General features: G+C 38.7%; 1 protein-coding gene across 1 annotated transcript; it reads right to left on the bottom strand.

The window, feature by feature from the left end:
- Positions 1-23: 23 nt before the first annotated feature.
- On the bottom strand, positions 24-21,318 carry tpst1l (tyrosylprotein sulfotransferase 1, like). Its single transcript, XM_041800800.1, has 6 exons — positions 21,062-21,318; positions 16,039-16,686; positions 11,003-11,161; positions 10,580-10,833; positions 4,066-4,267; positions 24-615 (listed from the first exon to the last, which is right to left on the bottom strand). The coding sequence occupies exons 2-6, from the start codon at positions 16,444-16,446 to the stop codon at positions 580-582; spliced, it is 1,059 nt and encodes a 352-aa protein (XP_041656734.1). The 5' UTR covers positions 16,447-16,686; positions 21,062-21,318; the 3' UTR covers positions 24-579.
- Positions 21,319-21,691: the final 373 nt, after the last annotated feature.

Genomic DNA, 21,691 nt, shown 5'->3' with positions numbered 1-21,691 from the left:
TGCTCAAAAACAAAGTCAGAATGTGACATGTAGACTCTTTTATTCATGTTCAACATTGTACAACAATTAAAAATCCACGGTTTAGAAGAAACAGCTTTAGATTCCTGAATGAATGATCAACAGCAAAATAATTTATTAAGAAAATAAACATACGTCTCCAAAAATATACAATCATTCTTTTCATGAACACCGACTGAGCTCTCAGCAAGTGACAGATTTGTCTTACGACACATTCACATTTGTGGTGAATCATAACAATGTACAAATATGTTGAAATACTTTCAGGTATGATGTGAACAGACACGTCAAAATGAGGTTCAATACTGTTATTTCACCATGAAGTCTGAAAGTCCTTGAGTAATTTAAAATCTGAGATTTAAACAAACAAACAAACAAAAAAAAAAAAACACCTGGTTAGCCCACGTTACTCAGTCCAGCACAAGTCTTAACAACAATTCAAAAATACACATGGAATAATTTAAAAACATTCCTGTGAGGTGAAATTACTGCTGATCTGGACGTCAATGTTCATAAGGTGCACCCATTTGCAAATCTGACTTTAGAGTTTGTTCTCTTGACTTAACTGGAGCGAGGGGTCTCTGTATCCTTCAGACTCTGAGGAAATAAAAGTGAAAATTATCAGGATTGAAAATCAGTTTTAAAGGTAGATATGTAACATCTTAAACATGAATGTGACATACATTAAATGTATTCTAACTAAATATATCACTGAGAAATTACTTTCTTTGAAACAAGTGCAGTCACACCCTTTTTCTAGGTTTGTTGTTATCAGCCCTGCATTCTCTTTCAAGCCGCTCGCTCTGCTTCCATGTGGGAGAAGACTGACGGCCACTGAGGGATGCTGTATGCAAAGGCACAACTGCCAAGTTTGTCACAAGAGAACATTCAAGGAGAACCCATGTCCTTTCCAAACTGAAGAAAAAGAGTTTCTTAGATCTAGAATACTTCAAAGAGATAAGAACTGAATCAACTCTGAATGGAGATCAGTCACACATTGCTGCACCTGCTTAGAACACTGAGGAAGGGGTGGGGGAGGAAAGAAAGCACGGTGTTTTGATCTGAAAGACCGATGCTAAAGTGCAACATCTACTAGTTAAGTCAAAACTTATGTCTTTAAGGATTTTTAATGTAAATCACACCAACATGTGCTCTGATGCCTTGATTCATCTGGACATCAAAAGGGGTGAGTGGCAAATAAAGGTTTTGAGTTTGAAATCCTGGAGGACAGATACAATTGCATAATCCACACATATTGCACATACTCATATTGCACAAGACTCTCATATAAATAGTTAAAAAGAGAGCACCGTGACATTATTGCACAATCCAGCTACATCCTTATGAAACATTATTCAAAACCCTAGTTGAGGAGGGCACAAATGATAAAGCAGGATTTAAATCTAAGATTAATTTGTTAGAGAACTACTGAAATACTGAATTTATACAAGTTAGAAAAATGGAATGCCACTTCAGGGTTTTAGCGAGGACAGTGACCGACTAAAGGGCCTAGTGTACCGGTACTCGGGACATTTCAGGAATCAACTGATAAAAACCCAGTACAAAGTTGTATCTAAACTGCTCCAGAGCCATAAATCTCCATTTGATCCGTAATGTATGCCCATAAAGAAAATTACACCATGCATGTCTATATACGCCTATATAAAAGTAACATGATTTGTATGGTTTACTACCAGAAAAAGGCATTCTTCATTTGAATGACATCTGATGTGCATCATGTCTCTCATGTTTTGAAATTTAAAGTGAGTGGATGAAATAAGACCCTTGAGATAAATTCCACTCCATGCTTCAACTGACTGCCTGCTTGCTGACATGTTATTCTCCTGTCTACTACCAGACTCACATATTAGGGCTTTGGTCGACCAAAGACAAACTTTGGTTGACCAAAATTACAACCACACACCAACTAATCAATTGCTCATTCAAAAGAGAAAGAACCTTCCCTTTATCTCAAAATCAGCTTAATCTATGATGGTTTCCTCATTGCACCCTTCTGGTTGTCTAAATTAGTCCCAAAGTGGGGTCGGGACCCCCAGGGGGGATTGCATAATGCTTTCACAAAGACAAGAAAAAAAAAAAAAAAAAAAAAAAAAGAGAGAAATTTCAAATGATTTTAAGTGATATATTTATCCAGTATTGTAAAAGATAACTTAAAATGTGTTAAATTTAAAATAAAATCATTATTAAATGAGATCTGAGTCTAAATGCAAGTAAGGTTGACAAAACTCCCTAAAATGTAAATTTATGCTAATACTTTGTGCAAAGTTGTACACTTAAACCACATCCAGGGAGCGTGGGGGTCCCCGGTCTCTGCCCCTGTTATTTTGGGGGTCAAAGGGTGAAAAATTTAGGAACCCCTGGTCTAGATGATCTTAAAATTAACGTAACAATCTTTATGAAGTATAATTCATTATTTTTATCATCATTATGATGTTCTAAAATAACAGCTGGCTCAGAGACAACCAGTGCGCACCTGTCTTAAATCGTATAATTTCAGCGATCACAGCATGATAACTATTGGGCATCATATAGCCCACAAAAAATCCTCAGATCATTGTTTGCATTAATTCATAATGACAACTTTTAATGTTGTCATTTAAGAGCATATATTAGCCAGCATGCTGCTATTATTTACCAAGATGAAGATGAAAAAAATGTTTGCCGGTTGGGACTTGAGCCATCCATTTTTCCCTCTTCTGAGAGTCTGGCTGACTGAAACAGACACTAATGCTGGCAAGTTCATTTTAATGCAATGATAAAGGGATTTAATACCACCTATTTTCTGACCGGTGAATTACATCATGTTCCAAATTATTATGCAAATTGGATTTTAGTCTCATAAACATTCAACTTTTTGTTTTTCAATTAAACTCATGGATGGTATTGTGTCTCAGGACTCTCTGGGTCACTGAAATCAATGTCAGACACCTGTGATCATTAGTTTGCCAGGTTAGCCCCATTAAAGGAAAACTACTTAAGAAGGATGTTCCACATTATTAAGCAGCTTTCAGCAATATGGGAAAGAAAAAGGATCTCTCTGCTGAAGTGTCAAATAGTGTCATGCCTTGGACAAGAAATGAAAACATTAGATATCAAGCTAAAGATCTATGAGGGTGGGAGGAAGTTCACATCAAAACAGCAGCTCTGGGAGGCTATTCTGATATCTTGCAAAGAAATTCCAGCAGAAACTCTCCAAAACCTCACAAGTTCAATAGATGCAGGAATAGTGAAGGTGATATCAAAGAAGGGGTCCTATGTCAACATGTAACTCTGCCTGTTAAGATGTTTTTGATTGAAATGGCTTTTAATTTCAGTAAATATGACCTCCTAATCCTGCAAATTCAACAAATGAACATTTTCAGTTCTTTACAACCTATAAAATGTTTTGAAACTCTGTTGTGCATAATAATGTGGAACAGTGCATTTTGAGGTTTTTATTTATTTTTTAAATAATTATCATGTTGGGTTTAAGATATGTTGTTTCCAAGTTATTTACAGCGTAACCGCTGTGAAACAATCAGTCTGCATCACTTTGTGACCCTCAACTAGTCAGCTATGTGCTACTGCCGTTTCAGTCTCACACGCACACATGCGCCTGCAACCAGTTGGCCAGAAGGAGCTTAGTTGGACGAGAGCATATTGATCAACCAACCAACCAACCGATTGGAAGGTGTCAGCCCTTCTTATTACGTACAACATTAGAGATACTCAAACTAATAATAAAAACCTTCCTGGATTTATTTTTGGCTTGTTTATTTCCAAAAACTACTTGGATAATCATTACAGCTCTTTGATTATCTACATTAGGGTAAAATGTAATCATATATTAATTCCTGCCTATCAAATTGCTGTGGTCTTTAATTGTTTATAAACTGTAAATTCCATGTTCTGTATTTGAGGTACAATATAATATCTAATGAACAAATAGTAAAATAATAGCTATTTTTGTTGAAAACCCTATTAAAAAAGTCACAAGCAATGTCTTTTAATTATTTTCTAGCATAGATGAACTAATTCAAACCTCACCTGTGAGTAGTTGTATGGAGGCAGCACCGACTCTTGCCTTGTGTAGTCTGGGGGGTTGGCGTGGGGGTCGTAGCCCAGGCGAGCCAGCATGGGAGCAATTTCAGCCATGTCACTTAGCACATCAGAGGGAATGTTCCCGACCCACTTAGAGAGTGCTTCAGTGTTCACTGGCTTCATCACCTGGTCAGTGGAGCGCTCAACCCTGCACACACACAAGGTCAGTTTGTGTTAGACCACAATGATCATGTTTAAGAAAGATGTGGAAAAGAAGTATTACACATAAGACATAGCAAGATTCATATACCTAATTTAAAAATAAAAAATGATTAGCCATTTTAGACAAATCATACCTTGAGAGACAGAAGATGCATACAGTGCCGTGAAAAAGTATTTGCCCCCTCTCTGATTCCTGACTTTTTTGCATATTTATCACACTTAAATGTTTGGATCATCAAACCAATTTTTAGATTTCACAAAGACAACCCAAGTAAATAGAAAATGCAGTGTTTGAATGATTATCTAATTTTTTAAGGGGGGAAATAAAATCCTAAACCTGTTTGGCCCTATTTGGAAAAACTAATTGCCCCCCTGAACCTAATAACTGGTTTTGCCACTCTTGGCACAAATAACTGAAATCAAGCGTTTGCGATAACTGGTGATGAGTCTTTCACATCGCTGTGGAGGAATTTTTACCCACTCTTCTTCGCAGAATGGTTTTAAGTCAGCCATATTGTAGGGTTTTCCAGCATGAACTGTCTGTTTAAGGTCACACCACAGCATCTCAGTTGGATTTAAGGGGATTTAAGAGGGCATGAACTGATGGCCGGACGTTCACCTTCAGGATTTTCTGGTAGACAGCAGAATTCTTTGTTCCATCAATCACAGCAAGTGGTCCAGGTCCTGAAGCAGCAAAGCAGCCCCAGACCATCACACTGCCACCACCATGTTTGACTGTTGGCATGATGCTCTTTTTATCAAATGCTGTGTTATTTTTACCTTCCAAAAAGTTCAACTTTTGTCTCGTCAGTCCACAGAATATTTCTCCAAAAGTCTTGGGGATCATCAAGATTTTTCTTGGAAAATGTGAGAGGAGCCTTTGTGTTCTTCTTTGTCAGCAGTGGTTTTGGCCATGAAACTCTCCCATGGATGTTATTTTTGCCCAGTGTCTTTGTTATGGTTGAGTCATGAACTCTGACCTTAACTGAGGCCAGTGAGGCCTGCAGGTCTTTGGATGTTGTTCTGGGTTCTCTTGTGACCTCCTGGATGAGTTGTCGTTGCACTCTTGGAGTCATTTTGGTGGCCAACCACTCCTGGGAAGGTTCACCACTGTTCCCAGTTTTTCCATTTGTGGATAATGGCTCTGACTGTGGTTCGCTGGAGTCCCAAAGCCTTGGAAATGGCTTTGTAATCTTTTCCAGAGAGATAGATTTCAATCACTTTGTTTTTTCATTTGTTCTTGAATTTCTTTGGATTGTGGCATGATGCATTTCTTTTTGAGATCTTGTAGCCTACTTCACTTTGTCTGACAGCTTCTATTTAAGTGATTTCATCATTCAACAAATCTGGTGGTAATCAGGTGTGGGTGTGGCCAGTGATATTGAAATCAGCTTTTCAAAAAACTGTGTTTCATCACAGTTAACTCATGATTTAACAAGGGGGGAAATTACTTTTTCACACAAGGCCAGACAGGTTTAGGATTTTATTTCCCCCCTTAAACAACGAAATAATCATTCAAACACTGCATTTTCTATTTACTTGGGTTGTCTTTGTGAAATCTAAAAATTGGTTTGATGATCCAAACATGTAAGTGTGATAAATATGCAAAAAAGTCAGGAATCAGAAAGAGGGCAAATACTTTTTCACGGCACTGTATGTAATGAGAATAATATAAATAAACCCACAAGAGTGTGTTGTTTAAGCTTTATTCATTTGGTCTTAATTAGTGCTGTATAAATCTTCTATGTCTACTATATACACCATACATAAACAACTGTGTGCAAAAATTTGTTCACATAGGTCTGAGGTTCTCAACATGGCAAAATTTATGATAATTTTATTTCTGAAGACGTTAAAAATGTGTGTGCCAGTTTTGGCGGAACTCTTCAAATACTGAGACCTAATTCCTTTACACACAAAACAGGTTGGTGTTTTTGCTGTGCCAAGCAGAAGGATTCACACCAAATCCCCAAAGCGGCTGGCCTGAAAATATGTGCTCTTCTTCAATCCCGATAATTAAGAGGAGCAGCACAAATTAAAAATCTACTGAGGGAAGTCTGTTAGCTTAAAATAACCTTCAAAATCTTTTGGATGCTTCACAGAAAGAAATTTTACTGAAATCTTAGCAGCTCAAACAAACAAAAAATACTATTACTGAAAATGTAGGAACACAAATAACAAAACGAGTCCTTCTTTGCTTTATCTAGCAACACAAAGGATATAGTAGTCAGTCTCCAAACACTGCATCCCAAACCCTCCTATAGACAAGGCAAGTAGATATACAATGTCTTATAGATCCACTGATTGAGTTTCAAATTACTGTCAAAGCCTCTCCTTTACTCATATCCTGTCATCTAATAGAGGGCAAACAACATGAAAGTGATACAACTCTGAATGAAGCACAGGTTAAAATTTTTAATCTATTTGAAGTATCTTCACTAAAAATAAAGATGTCTTTAGCAGGTCTCTTTTTATAAGATGTTCCAAAAGATTTTATTTCAGACACTAGCTGGCAACTCAAGTGTGAGTGAAGCCTTGCATTTCTCGGAGATAGCTCATGAGTTGTTTTGTTGGAAGACAGCAACAGAAGTGCAAGGTGTGAAAATCGAAGCAGCCTGAAAAATCACACCTTTTCTGTCTGTTAAACATCCCCTCCTTAAAGCAAGGAGAAGTTGTCAGGAGGGTTTGCTATGCTGAATAAAACAAGCACAGAAGACGTTTAGTGTGATTTTCATTTTTTTGCACTGCACTCCCCTAAAGTCCCTTTGTAATCACTCCACTTCTGTTCTAAGCAATGGACTCTGCATCACTATAATACTGATGCCTTCCTAAAATGATGGCCTTCATTTTTTGACAAAAATTTTTTTTTTTGCCTCAGTCAGCTCTTCATGATGCTGGCCACCTCTGCTTAAATCACCAACATCCTCTTTTGAACGGATTATGTCACCCCACCTGTTTGTATAATGGCCTAAGTCAAGAGTGTGGCTTTTCAAGATGGCAGCCGATTCAGAAAGAAATAATACTACCAAGCTAGTGAAGTCATTGCTATGCTGCAGGACTCTTTCCCTATTGGTAAGTAACAAGGTTTACTACATCAAAGGCTATGATACAAATTTTGCAGTTATTTAGTCTTTTTGGTCTGCTAAATAGCTCCTTGAAGCTAGCTGTTACTGATAATTTACTAAGTGTGGAGAAGCTCCAGAATATGGCTGCAATGAATGTTTTTCAAACGTATCACACATTTGGGAACCTATCTACCTGTCTTAATTTAATCAACTTAAACTAAAAACGCTTTGAAATTTGTGAATTACTCTAGAAATCAGTGTTTCGTGTGGTACATTCATAGAGGATAACGGAAGTCTGTAATGTTCTCAAATTTAGAGATATTTCTGAAGGAAAACATAACAGTGCTAAATAGCTGCAGCAATGAAAATACACAGTGGATTTTTATTTCTTAAGTTCATACAAAAATGCAGAGTTGAGCAAATTGCCTTCTACAGGAGATGTTTCCTTCGTGTGTCCTATACAAAGTGTTAACCAAAGTTTACAATAGAAAACAAAAAGTGCTTTTCCCCTCTCCATTTGAATTTTAATATATTTTAGATCTGTAGAAAGCTGTACATGACTGATAAACTAGTGAAATATCTCCCCTAACTTTCATTACTCGTCGAGGTCATGTAAGTCACCTGTGTGTATCTGCAGCTGATCAGACAGAGAAGAAGACTAAGACTTTAGCATGTAGTATATTGAAAATACTTCATATTTTCCCTTTTTTCCATCTGAAAACATGGTGCCATCATGATAAATACCTGGTATTTAAAGGGTCAAATCTTTAAAAATTCAAGAATATTTTATATCAACATTGAGGTAGGATGTAGCTGAATAAAATGAGCTCCATGAAAGCAGAATAAAGTATAAATGTATAATTTTTTTTAACAGCGACAATATGAGGAACGCATTTTATGTGCGGAAGGTCCTAAGTGTAACAAATATTTGAACGGTCCCTGAGGGTTTAACTCTGACTTAAAGTCAGTTTAGTTTTCATCAAGGATCATGAATCTACCAATGTAAACTAGACTAAAATGCAATTTAGTCTGGCAGTCAAAATCTATGAAATTTCTCCTTTGTGGGTAAATCCATAAAAAAAATACATCTCAATGCATCTGTAGCTCTTCTGCCTCTCAGCTGTAGACAGTGGGATCTATGATGACAGAGAGTCCAGAACACACCAATATGATTTACACCAGATACGCCTCAAAGGGTTAAAATGTTTTTTCTTTTTGGTCAGAGATGATCATGACTATTCTGACTCTGATCAGGCTCCATCCAATGAAAATGGCATTCAGATGGTCATTAAAGAGATGGAGCAGCATGTCTCTGTCTCCTGAGTCCCTGTGTGCTCCACTAAAATTTTCTTATGTTTGTCTTACCCTTCCTCATGGTCTGTCACAGTAGTAGTATATTGATTTTCCTAAGTCATTTATTCCAGAAGTAATTTGGCTTAAGTCAGGTTGGAAATCGCCTAAGTCACAAAGGCATGTTCATAAATTGGCCTAAGTCATTTAATTCTCTTATGTTACAAAACTGACTGACAGCATTTTTTTTTATGTCAGTAGTCATCGGATGTCATAACCTTTTTCTGTGGAATGGATAAAAATGTCATTTAGTCTAGATTTGATTCATTTTTTTTCTGTCTCCTGAAAAACTTGAAAATATGACTTAGGCCATTATTTTAGGAAGGCATCGATATGTCTATTTTTCCAGTTTCTTATTTCTAGGGATTTTCCTGAGCACCTAATTTCACTGAACATACATTCAAAATCAAACAAGTATCACAGAATCTTTAGAGAAACAATGTTACATTGGTTTCAAGCTAGCATTAGCATTTCTAGCCCCATCAGCCTTCAGTCCTCTTTGCCAGTTAACACCCATTTCTCCTGTCCAGTGGTTATAAGCATTGACAATATATAAAATGAATTGCAATGGATTGTGGGATACATAGTTCCTTCCTCCTCGTAAAGAAATATGTATACAGTCTTGTACCTTTGCCTTTTTCTCCTTTTTCAAAGGCCATTTTTGTACCAGATCAAATGTTTCATAGTCATGAGTACCCTGGTAGATGTAAAGCCTGGTTTAAGCACTCAAAATGTTGTAATTAGGATCTTACAAAATGTCTATGGGGGATGTGAATGATGGATTTTGCTTCCGGAACCAGCGCCACTGAAAAAGTGGGTGTAGTAGTGGGGTGTTGTTCAGCTCAGCTGCAGGGGAGAGGTGTGTGGGAGTGGCTCAGGGGAGCAGTGCCAGTACTGAGTGGCACAGGTATATTCTGTGGCTTGATTGTGCACTTCCCAGATTTTTTCTGTACGTAAAAGGATGGAAAACACTGTAGCGTCATTTGCAATTGACCAGGATATGACGTACTTCTGTATACTGGAAACCAGCTAAACCGGGCCAAGCACACTACACCATAACGTCCGACTGGTAGTCATACTGCATACTGTGTTTGGCAGGAGTATGCAGTAGGCCAATTTGAAAACAGCCATAGTCTCCTGCTATATTGGGCAATTACTGTTGAGCTCTATTAGTAAAGAAAATATAGGTGACTTTTTAGATACCTGATCAAAACAAACAGTAGTGGCCTTTTAATAGGTTTTTGTGACTATGCAGTAGTTAAAACTGTTAAAAAAACCAACCTTGCTCTTATATGATTTATACAGAACAGTCCCTATGGTATGCTTAACCAAAATGGGAACAAGAAATATCAAGAATAAAAAACCTCCAAAGATTTATTAACTAAGAGTCAAACCTAAACCTAACAGAAGTCAAATATTTACATTTATTTTTGTGTTTTGTGGGGATTTAAAAAAAATGTGACTAAATAAACATTCTTGTTGGATAAATTAAACATAAAAATCGAAAGCAGTTCAGAGGCTTTAACTGAGGCATTACTGTGCCTTGAATATGGATAGATTAATTTCAGGTATTTTAGTTTCAGTGGAAACTTATAGATTTAACTGTAATTTACTCATGTATTGTTACACACACTGAACCATGCTGGTGTAGACAGACAGACCGCTTCATTTCAGTGTGCTGACATTAAAACATTTGCGTGAATTTGCTGCCAAAATGACACAAAAGGGGGAAAAAGCCCTAAAAGCAACAGCGCCCTGCCTTTCTAGTAAATATCTGTTTACCTCAGCACCCTGGAGAGTGATAACCTGTAGGTCTGGATTCAACTGCAGCTAAAAGGTGAGCTCATCGTACCCACACATTAACAAACATTTCAAAGACTCACTTGGACAGAGACACACCACCAGCCTTTCCAATCAGCTCTTCGTGGTGCAGCACTGACGAGTCCCACTGCAGATCCAGGAAGTGAAGCAGCTTCCTCATTTCCTCCTCTGCATGGAGGACGAGCTGCTCGTAGCGGATGGGAAGACATCGAGCCTCACCAGCTGCCTGGCACTGACTGTACATGGTCTCCACTGCGCTGCTCCACTTGGTCAGACAGTCCCTGTAGCTGGTCAGGTCAAAGCCAGAGATGGTCACCTGTGGACGGTCACAGAGAGAAGAGGTGAACGCAGGAGACCAGTCATGACATAACAGGACACAGGAAGGAAACTATAATGCTACAACATGAATAGGCTGGAAAAGAAGCTGACTGGGAACATAAATCTGTCAGAAAGTATGACTGGCAAGAGAGAGAAAAAAAGCATACCTTGCGCGATATCATGGAGTGAACGGTTGCTCGCCCGTCTCGCAGCATGAGCACAAATTTAGCTTTAGGGAAGATGCGGGACAGATAGGAGAGGGACTTTAAAGCAAATGGGTCCTTGTTGCAGAGGCGAGGAGCCGGCTCCCCATGGCCCACTATCACCTGGAACAGCCAAAATTATGATAAGCTTTTAGCACAAGTTTTGACTTTTCATGTTCATTACTGAGACCTGGAATATAAAAACATTTTCCACTATCATTTTTAATTACAGGGACACCTTTCCTAAAATGTTAAATATGGACATTTTAACATGGCAGACTAGTTATTACTAAGGATGATGCGACATTTGTAAAGATTTTTGAAATTGCATGCTATATATATATATACATCCTTAATCAAGAGTTTCTACTTGTGGCCTTCATCGGGCCATCCTGCTGAAGGCCACAAGCTGAAATGAGTCAGTAAAATACAACCTCATTTACAAAAAAGTTAAAGCGTAGTGTGTAATGAAAATAAAAACAGAATGCTATGATTTGCTTATCCCATATTTTATTCACAATAAACAATAAACAACACATCAGATGTTGAAACTGAGACATTTTACCATTTCATGAAAAATATATGCTCATTTTGAATTTGCTGGAAGAAGCAGCTATATGGGAAAACAATCCAGAAACACTGCCATCTTCTCTTGGCCAAAGCTCATTTAAAATGGACTGAGACAAAATGGAAAACTGTCCTGATGTTGGTTGAATCAAAATTTGAATTTCGTTTTAGAAACCGCAGACATCATGTCCAGACTAAAAATGAGAAGGACCATTCAGCTTTTTATCAGTGCACAGTTCAAAAGCCTGCATCTCTGACGGTATGGGGCTGTAACAGTGCCTATGGTGTGGACAGCTGACACATCTGGAAAAGCACCATCAATGCTGAAAAGTATATAGAGGTTTAGAGCAATGTATGCTCCCATTCAGATGTCTCTTTCAGGGAAGGCCATGCATTTTTCAGCAAGACAATGCTAAACCACATACCGCATCCATCACAATAGCATGGCTTTGCAGTAGAAGAGTCAGGGTGCTGAACTGGCCCGCCTGTAGTCCAGACCTTTCACCAATAGAAAGCATTTAGCGCATCATGAAATTAAAAATCTGGCAAAGACAACCCAGAACTGTTGAGCAGATAGAATCCTACATCAGACAAGAATGGGATAACATTCCTCTCCAAAAATTCCAGCAACTGGTCCCCTCACTCACTGGAAATTTACAGACTGTTGTTAAAAGAAGAGGGGATGCTACACAATGATGTAAACATTCCTCTCCAAAAATTCCAGCAACTGGTCCCCTCGCTTACTGGATGTTTACAGACTGTTGTCAAAAGGGGATGCTACACAACAGTACACATGGCCCTGTCCCTTCTTTTAGGAGATGTGCTGCTGTCATCAAATTCAAAATGAGCTAATATATTTTCAGAAAACAGTAAAATGTCTCAGTTCAAACATCTGATATGTTGTTTATGTTCTATTGTGAATAAAAATGGATTTATGAGATTTGCAAATCATTGCATTCTGTTTTTATTTACATTTTACACAGCACCCCAATGTTTTTTTTTAATTGGAGGTTTTTACAAGGGTTGCTAAAGCTTTGCTTTTTCTCTCAGACTTTTTCATCCTCCATGCACCATAAAAGTGGGTTAAGTTGTGCCAGTAAATCCTACTTTTGTTCTATATTGTAAAGATGTTTTTTTTTTTAATTTATCCTTTATTTTAACAGGGAGGACCCACTGAGACCAAGGTCTCTTTTCCAGGGGTGCCCTGCAGTTAAACAGAACAAATTAAAATAATAAACACAGCAATAACAATATCAATTACATACAAACTCATAGAAAGACACATTTGTACTTAAAAAACATGCCAGTTTTGCTGTTAAAACATTTTAAAACAGTCACAGTCATTTTCCTTGAATAGTTCACACACATGCTTTAAAAACATCATAAGAAACAAGAGAGGGCAGCTTAGCTGTCAACTGGAAATTGTTCCACATAATAGGTGCAGCTACACTAAAAGCAGTCTCACCCCATTCAGCTCTAAACCTTGGTGTTTTAAAGTGATCCAGTTTTTGGACCTGGTTGCATGGGTTGAAATGTTTATAGACAGAAGTGTAATCAGGTAAGGAGGGAGATAAACCAATGAGTGCTCTGTAAATTAACAGAATACTGTGCTGCTTTGACTCAATGACGGCCAGCCAACAGAACAATACAAGTCACAATGAGTTTGAAATCTATCACCAGTGATAAATTGAGGAGCACTGTAATACAAAGCATCCAAAGGCTTCAAGAAAGAAACAGCTGAATGTGCATAGAGGGTGTCACCATCATCTAAAACTGGCAGAACTGTAGCCTAGACAATCTTTTTCTGTTCTGATCATCAGACAGGATTTGTTCCTATAGAGAAAACCAGGTTGAGACCCAATTTTCCTAATCAAGCAAGATATGTGTGATCTAAAAGACAAATCCTGATCTAACCAGATACCCAGGTATTTAAATTGTTGGACATATTCATTGTCTATATTATCTACTGTTGACAATATTGACAATGTTTATTTCTTAAAGCAACAACTAGACATATTGGAACTAGACTTATTTTCTAAATTGCATTTAACAAGCTGCTTTATTTTTTTTTAAACTGGGGGTTGAAAATAGGCAATTGTGATCTTCATTCACCTGAGGAATACCCTGGCCAGTAACCCTTTGTAAATTTAAAATTAGACTTTTATAAACTATTTAACTAAGGATGCATAATATTAGATTCCTGCCGAACTGAATACCAGTATGTTGACATTTAAAATTTTATTTTAAGGGGACATATTTTACTCTTACTAAGGGAAGTTTATACTGGTTGGTAGAGGTCCCCAAAACATGCCTGTGAAGTTTGTTGCTGAAAAAACACTCCAGTATTGGATTTTTGTATGTTTTAAAAACCCTCTGTTTCAGCTCTGCTTAGAATGAGCTGTTTCTGTGTCTGTGACTTTAATGTTAATGAGTTGTCTGACTCCGCCCCTCTCAGGAAATGGATGTGGCTTAATGCATGTGGCTCTCCTGATTGTAGCTGAGAGGAAGATCAGGAGAGGAGGGTGAAACTTTCTTCCAAGTGAGGAGGGCCAACCAAACCTGGGGGTGGTGTTAACATCCCACATGACATCATGAAAATCTGAGAACAGCTTGTTTTAGCACACATTTTCTGAAAGGTGAAGGGGGGGCATTTTTCTGGAACTTGAGGGGATTGTGGACAAGCCAGGGGCACAAATTTTTGTTAGAAAAGCCCGAAAAAGTGGTATTTGCTTATGTCCCCTTTAAGCTTTACATAAATGTAGTTTAGATGTATAGATGTAGTTCAGACCAAAAAGGTAAGTCCTTAAAACATACTTTAAAGTTCCAGGATGAACATAAAAATAAACTCCAGTTATTATACCGAGGTATGTCTGTTGGTCCTTCCTAAAACTCCACATATTGTTACATTTGGTTGATATTTACAGCCAATATATCAGTTATTAATATTGCCGATAAAATTTCACATTTGTTGATACAAAAATAAGCTTTCCAAATTAATATCTGCTGAAACCGATACGCTGATAATATTATGAATCCCTACATTTAACAATACATAATGCATAAATTAGTGAGCTTTAAAGGCGTTTGTTGGCGGGTTATGCTACCTTGTAACAGAGATAGGCAGGCCGTCTCCTCTCTCTTTTCAGACTATGTTCCAAGATAAGCTGAGCAAACTAGATTAAAGTTGTAGTTTCATATACAACGGACAGATAAGAAAGTGGCTCGGTGCTTTTTATCAAGACATCTAACAAACATACTTGTCTAAATGTTAAACTATGTGATTGCATTAGTAATAATATCAGTGCCAAAAGCAACTCTTTGCATTTTGAACATACACCAACCATGAAGTCCAGTAAAGATATCTGTGTAGATTTAATTATTTTTCAAACATTTTACGCACAGAGCAACACATAAACTAACTTCAGCTTCTTAAATATGAAGAACTGTAGCTTTTTGTGGTATTGATGGAAAATGTAATATAATGGGTTTTGGGTGAAAGGACAGAAAACAAGCTATTTGAAGATTTCGTTTTGGAATTGTGACAGACTTTATTTGTATTTAATTTTCTATAAACTCAAAAAGACTTTGGTTGAGAAGTTATTTAAATAAAGGGTTTTAATATGTAAAACATCCTTATAATGAATCACATCTTAAAAAGAGTAACAAGTAGAGTTCAGTATTGAGACCTAAGTTACTTCTACTTTATCTGAATGATAATTGTACAATAACAGATAAAATTAATATTGTTTGCAGATGACATTTAACCTGTTCTGGAGTGAACATAAAAGAACTGGTAACAGAAGAAATAGAAGTAGATACAATTAAATAATTAGCTTGCTTTTAATAAGCTCAATGAAATGGAGATTTGTACACTCAAAAACACTTTAAATTTGCTTTATGTGGTGAATAAGAACATTTCATTTTGTATTCAAAAAATTCTTTGTACAAAGAGAGGGAATTTATCATTTTAAAGGTCTGCTAATGTTGAAACATGCAAAATGAGAACAAACATTGAATGCAGATGTGTTTGAGTTTTGGGAGTGAAGTTATGGACTGATTTTGAATTTAAAGTATTTTATCTATTTTTCCATGGTATTATAGATTTTCTGGGTAATTCCTTTGATGGTACAGCAGAGACTAAAATAAGCCAGTGGCTTCAGCCTATTCCTTTTTTGGTTACTGACCAACACATTTTATACAAAATGATTGTATTTTATGTTTTTTAAAATTAATTAATTCAGGAAGAATAATTTCTAATTGCAGCCTTAGGACAAATTCATCTTATAATCTTTACTAGCAAATTTATATGTACTCTTAATGTCTCTGTGTATTGAAACAACTGAATCATGGCTCTTGAAATAAAGCAGGTTTTCAATTGATAAGAGCTCCTGTTAATCTTTGTGGATCCCACAGACTTACAACAAGAAGCTCACCTCTAACAGGAACGCTCTTACAGCTGAATCCAACACCTGGTCTGTGACCCCGGCCTCGTCCAGTCGTATCCTTTCTTTCACCGATCTGCTCCAGGTAGCCCGCATGGCCAGGAGGCGGGGAATCACTCGAGTCTCTTCTCCACAGCGCACGTGACTGTGAGCATCTAACATCACGCGCATCAGTGTAGTGCCGCTCCTTGGGAAGCCTCCGATAAAGATCAGGGGCGTGTCTTCAGGGAAGTGTTCAGTCAGGGATAAGCTCTGATTGGCCAAACCAAGATTGAGCTCCATCCACCTATGGCGATGGCTTTTTGGAGGGCACTCGATCCCACTCATGCCCAGGTAAAGTAGGGAGGCGGAGCAGAGGAGCACGCAGCCCAAGAGGAGACTGGATCTGCTGCTCCTCATGGCTGCTTCATAAAGTTAATCAAATAAGAATGCTGGTGGATGGAAACAGGAGGGAAGAAGGGTTCTTCTTAAATATTAGCAAAGATCAGCTTGAGAACTGGATCAAAACACAAAGATGACAGCTAAGGTGGGTAAAGAGGGCCCTTCGTTCCTCTGCAGCTCCTCAGCCTTGGTGTCGTAGGGCAGGGTCCAGGCCTGCTGTGCTCCACAGCCGGCCACGTCTCTTATTCATCGTTGGCACTAAAACAGAAGAAAAGGTTGTTCTTAAAAAAGAACTGCCCCATAGTCAGCTTTTCCAGCCTGCAAACAGAGGCAGAATGCTCCTGAGTCAGGATCTTAAATCATACTGCAGCCTGATTTCCTAACTTGCCTACCAAGAAAACAATCACACAGCCCCTATCCTGCATGAGACAAAGAGCTATTATAAGCAGGCAGGGTGTGATTTATCCTACTGTGTTACTTTTGCCAAGAACACTTAAACACTCCAAGAGAGGCTGTATCACATCTAGTTTTATTTTGCACCCCTCCCCTGGCTGTGGAGCAGTATCATAGTTCACTCTCAGAGAGTGGATGAAGCCGCTAATTACTGCGTCCTCATGTTTTCATTCTCACTGACAGTTTCTGTTGCCATACAACACCATTTGTTTGAGATCCGATTACAATTGACAAAGCGAACAGTTGTGCAACTTCCCCATTTCTCTTCTGCAAGGAGCAGTTACACCAATAATAGTCAGCCACTAATTCCTCTTTCTAGCATGCAATGAATAAAAACAATACTACAAAGAGAAGAAAGCTCTGATGAACACTAACGTCTAAACTTTTGAAATACTACACTGGTGTTTAAACTATTTTTGAAGCCACATCACAGCATTTTTTACTGCATATGGGGGTTAACGCCAAATATATCTCACTCTGTCTTGTTCAGACTGAATGTACAAGGACTTTAACATCTGGATGCCACGTGGGGGAATACTCCTCTCCCACGGCTAGAGTAGCTGGCCTGTAAAATTCAGCCTAACGATCAAAGCCAAAGGGAAAAAACAGCTGGAAATGAGGACATCATGGCCAGGCCGTGTTACTTAGGTGCTGGCATAAGCCCCGCTGGTATTTCCACAAGCTTTAAATGTAATTCTAATGCATTTCCATGCAGAGATTAAGCTACTTGGAGTTTACAGAGAATTAGGCCAGCGGTTTAAGACGAGCCTTGCTGATTTTCTCCCCCCTCTCCATAGGCTTTTTTTCTCTTTAAAGGGCCAGTTAACGAAAACTACCATAGCACTTACTGATGTAAGAAATGCTATCTTGGTTGATACTTTTTCCATTTAACATCTGAAAATAGAAAGGAGTAAGTATCACAATTTTCCCATAACAAATATTGTTCTTTCCGGAAAATGTTGAGAAAAAAGGGCAAATTTTCATAATATATAAGCAAGAAATAAGATTTGTTGCAGTCTTCCTGACACAGATTACTTAGAAGTCTGTTCACGTCTTGTTTCAGCTGTATGATAAACCTGTGGAGTTAGCTGACCTTGTAGGTCAACAGCCCTGTCAAAAAGAAACTTACCTATGGGCCAAAAACTCATTAAGGGGTATTCTTTTAGACACTGCTTTGCTGATAAAAAATTATGTGGCTGCTACCAGTAAATTACCTTCATATATATTGTTTTGGGGGGAAATACTAAAGCATAAGAGACATACACTATATTGTTTATTATATAAAGTATTCGCTCACCTGCCTTAACTCGCACATGAACTTAAGTGACATCCCATTCTTAATCCATAGGGTTTAATATGACATTGGTCCACCCTTTACTGCTATAACAGCTTCAACTCTCCTGGGAAGGCTCTCCACAAGGTTTAGGAGTGTGTTTATGGAAATTTAAGACCATTCTTCCAGAAGCGCATTTGTGAGGTCACACACTGATGTTGGATGAGAAGGCCTGGCTCTCAGTCTCCACTCTAATTCATCCCAAAGGTGTTCTATCAGGTTGAGGTCAGGGCTCTGTGCAGATCAGTCAAGTTCATCCACACCAAACTCTCTCATCCATGTCTTTATGGACCTTGCTTTGTGCACTGGTGCACAGTCATGTTGGAACAGGAAGGGGCCATCCCCAAACTGTTCCCACATATTTGGGAGAATGGAATTGTCCAAAATCTCTTGGTATGCTGAAGCATTTAGAGTTGCTTTGACTGGAACTAAGGGGCCAAGCCCAGCTCCTGAAAAACAACCCCACACCATAACCCCCCCTCCACCAAACTTTACACTTGGCACAATGCAGTCAGACAAGTACCTTTTTCCTGGCAACTGCCAAACCCAGACTCGTCTATCAGATTGACAGATGGAGAAGCGCGATTCATCACTCCAGAGAACGTGTCTCCACTGCTCTAGGATCAAGTGGCGGCGTGCTTTACACCACTGCATCCGACACTTTGCATTGCACCTGGTAAAGTATGGCTTGGATGCAGCTGCTCGGCCATGGAAACCCATTCCATGCAGCTCTCTGCTCACTGTTCTTGAGCTAATCTGAAGGCCACATGAAGTTTGGAGGTGTGTAGCAACTGACTCTGCAGAAAGTTGGTGACCTCTGCGCACTATGCACCTCAGCATCTGCTGACCCCGCTCCATCAGTTTACGTGGCCTACTACTTCATGGCTGAGTTGCTGTCATTCCCAATCGATTCCACTTTGTTATAATACCACTGACAGTTGACTGTGGAATATTTAGGAGCGAGGACATTTCATGACTGGACTTGTTGCACAGGTGGAACACCTGATTTCAATTATTTGGATGGGTGAGTGAACACTTTTGGCAATATAGTGTATCTAAAACCAGGGGAAATGAAACTAAACTTATCTGCTTGGTTAGACTCCTTTACAGTTATTTTGGCCTCCCCACTCTACCTGAAGACTAGCAGGTCAACTCTGGTGATCAACCTTGAAAAAGGCCAGTGTGCTCTCTGATCAGGGACAAAAGAAAAGTCTCTAATGAGCAGAAACAGTGGCCTGTGATCACAGTCAGCCTAAAGGAGGTAGTTAAGGTGGCTGGAAAGAATCTTGGAGCAGTAAGCCAGAGTCTTCTCTGAGTCTTACTATTCACAGAAAGGAACACCGATATCCTGCCAAGTCTGACACGGCGAACACCTCCTACATTTACCCTGAACTTGGATAAGCCGTGGTATCAGTCACAAGTCTGTCAATTCTTAGAACCCATAAATTAGAAGAGTGGTTCTCAAATCGTGTGGCAAGGTACTCTGGTATGCCTTGAAGCAAGTCTAGATGTGCCCCGGGAATATGAACAACTGTGTATTATTGCTACAACTTTACAATGTATAAAGATACCATAACAAATGTTAAAGAGGCTGTTTTGCATTGATATGGATATGGTGTGGCTTGAGACTTTGGCTGGAGGTTTGCCTTGTGAAAAAAATAAATGCGAAAACTACTGAATTAGACTGATGTTTCTTGGATAGTTTGTCTGCATACGCATCGTCAGAACTCAAGGATTTTGACCTTTGATATTATTCTAGTAACAAAATATACTGATACCAGTTTAATATCACAACAAGGAAAAATAGAAGTTCTAGACTTCAAAAATGTGGCAATTTTATGTTTCAATTACCCGAGATGCAAGCAAACCCCTACAATGTCTAAATTGCACAAAAATACTGGCAGATGTATTTCTGCACTTTAGACAGTGCTCTTTCTTTTGGTTGAGGTTTGAAGTCTATCTAAAGCTTGGGTACACCTAAATACCATCTGCTCTTCAAATAGATTTATTTTAGGAGATTTTCTCATTTTTAAAACATGCAGTATCAAAAAGTACTGCAGTATCTAAAAATGTGACAACTTTAGTCAAAGTATTTTTGTATGAGCTATTTTTGCATTCTTCACACTCAGCTGCAGAGGCAGTTTCCACTCAGCAGAAAAAAATAGTATTTCCATGCCAACTGCTTCCTCTATGATACCTTTTCACTGTGCTGCATGTTTTTTGTATAGAAGACATCTCTATCAAGAAATCTAAAGCCTCTTTGTTTCTCACTGCAGGAGACAAGGACAGTGATTTCCTGCAGAGGGGAAAGTATGAGAAGGACAGTTAGCTGTTATTTCAATATGTTATCAGCAGCATGTCCAGTATTGGAACCAACTTTACCCATTCTTCCTTAATGTTATGAACACAAGTCCCATTTATTGTAGGGAAAACTTGAAATAAATGTCATACATATACTAATTCACCATACATATCGTGTTTTTACCTTGCAAAAAAATGTGGTGAACCAGGTGGATACTGGTGCACATAAGTCAAAACTATTACCGCAGTCACTGGTGTGTGTGTTTGTGTGTGTAGAAATAGGATTATTCAACAGCTTTATGGCTAAGGCCCAGCAGCCATGAACATCTGGCCTGGTTTGATGCTTCTTGTCTGCAAATATGCACCCGAGGCAGGAAGGCAGGCAGCCACCAGGTGAATGACCTATCAGTCAAACACACCGTGACAGACCAGACCACCCATATACGACAAAACGCCTACCAGAGCCATTTAATCGACGTTTACTTGGTTTAAATACGTTAATTTAAGCTGTGTATCGAGGCAGCGAGTCAAACGGTGTTCACTCACCAGCGTCTATGAAACTGCCGAAATCCTGAGAAAAAAAAACACATCAACCTTGGTCCAGAAAAGCTGAAGACAGCAGCTCTTCTATCGACAACCACATCGGTTTTTTCTCTCATTTATCGGCGGAAGACACTGTGGTGCCGTCTACGCCATTTAGTATATGAAAAAAAACATAATAAAACGTTTTACTGCTGGTTCCTGGTGTAACTTTGAACCGTGAGAAGTCGGGCTGTATCTACCGCTAGGAGAAAAAAAAAAGACTCCGCTGAGCACGAGCGCAGCAAGGCAGAGAAAGCTTGGCGCTGATTGGTCGACGGCCCTTCTGACTACTAAAACCATGACTAAAACACATCTGCTTGGGCGACACTCATTGGTTGAGGTGTTAAAGGGCAATTCCGCCGCAGTGGCACAACAAGATGGGTTTTTTTCGCACCCGAGGCTTAAATTACTTTACTTCCATCGATTCGTATGCTCTCGGCAAAAGCCCTCGGGGAAAATTTAATCATAGTGTGAGGTTTGGTTGAGGTTTAACCCGCCTCATTAAATTACCCTCCTTTTCATTAGTCCAACACATTTCAGCAGCTCAAGATCTTCATGATAGATTGCGGCCTCTGTGGTGGACCTAAAACATTG

This window comes from Cheilinus undulatus, linkage group 12 (genome assembly GCF_018320785.1).
Source record: "Cheilinus undulatus linkage group 12, ASM1832078v1, whole genome shotgun sequence".
NCBI classification, from domain to species: Eukaryota; Metazoa; Chordata; class Actinopteri; order Labriformes; family Labridae; genus Cheilinus; species Cheilinus undulatus.
The sequence above is the reverse complement of the archived record's forward strand: the minus strand, read 5'-3'. Positions and strand labels throughout refer to the sequence as shown.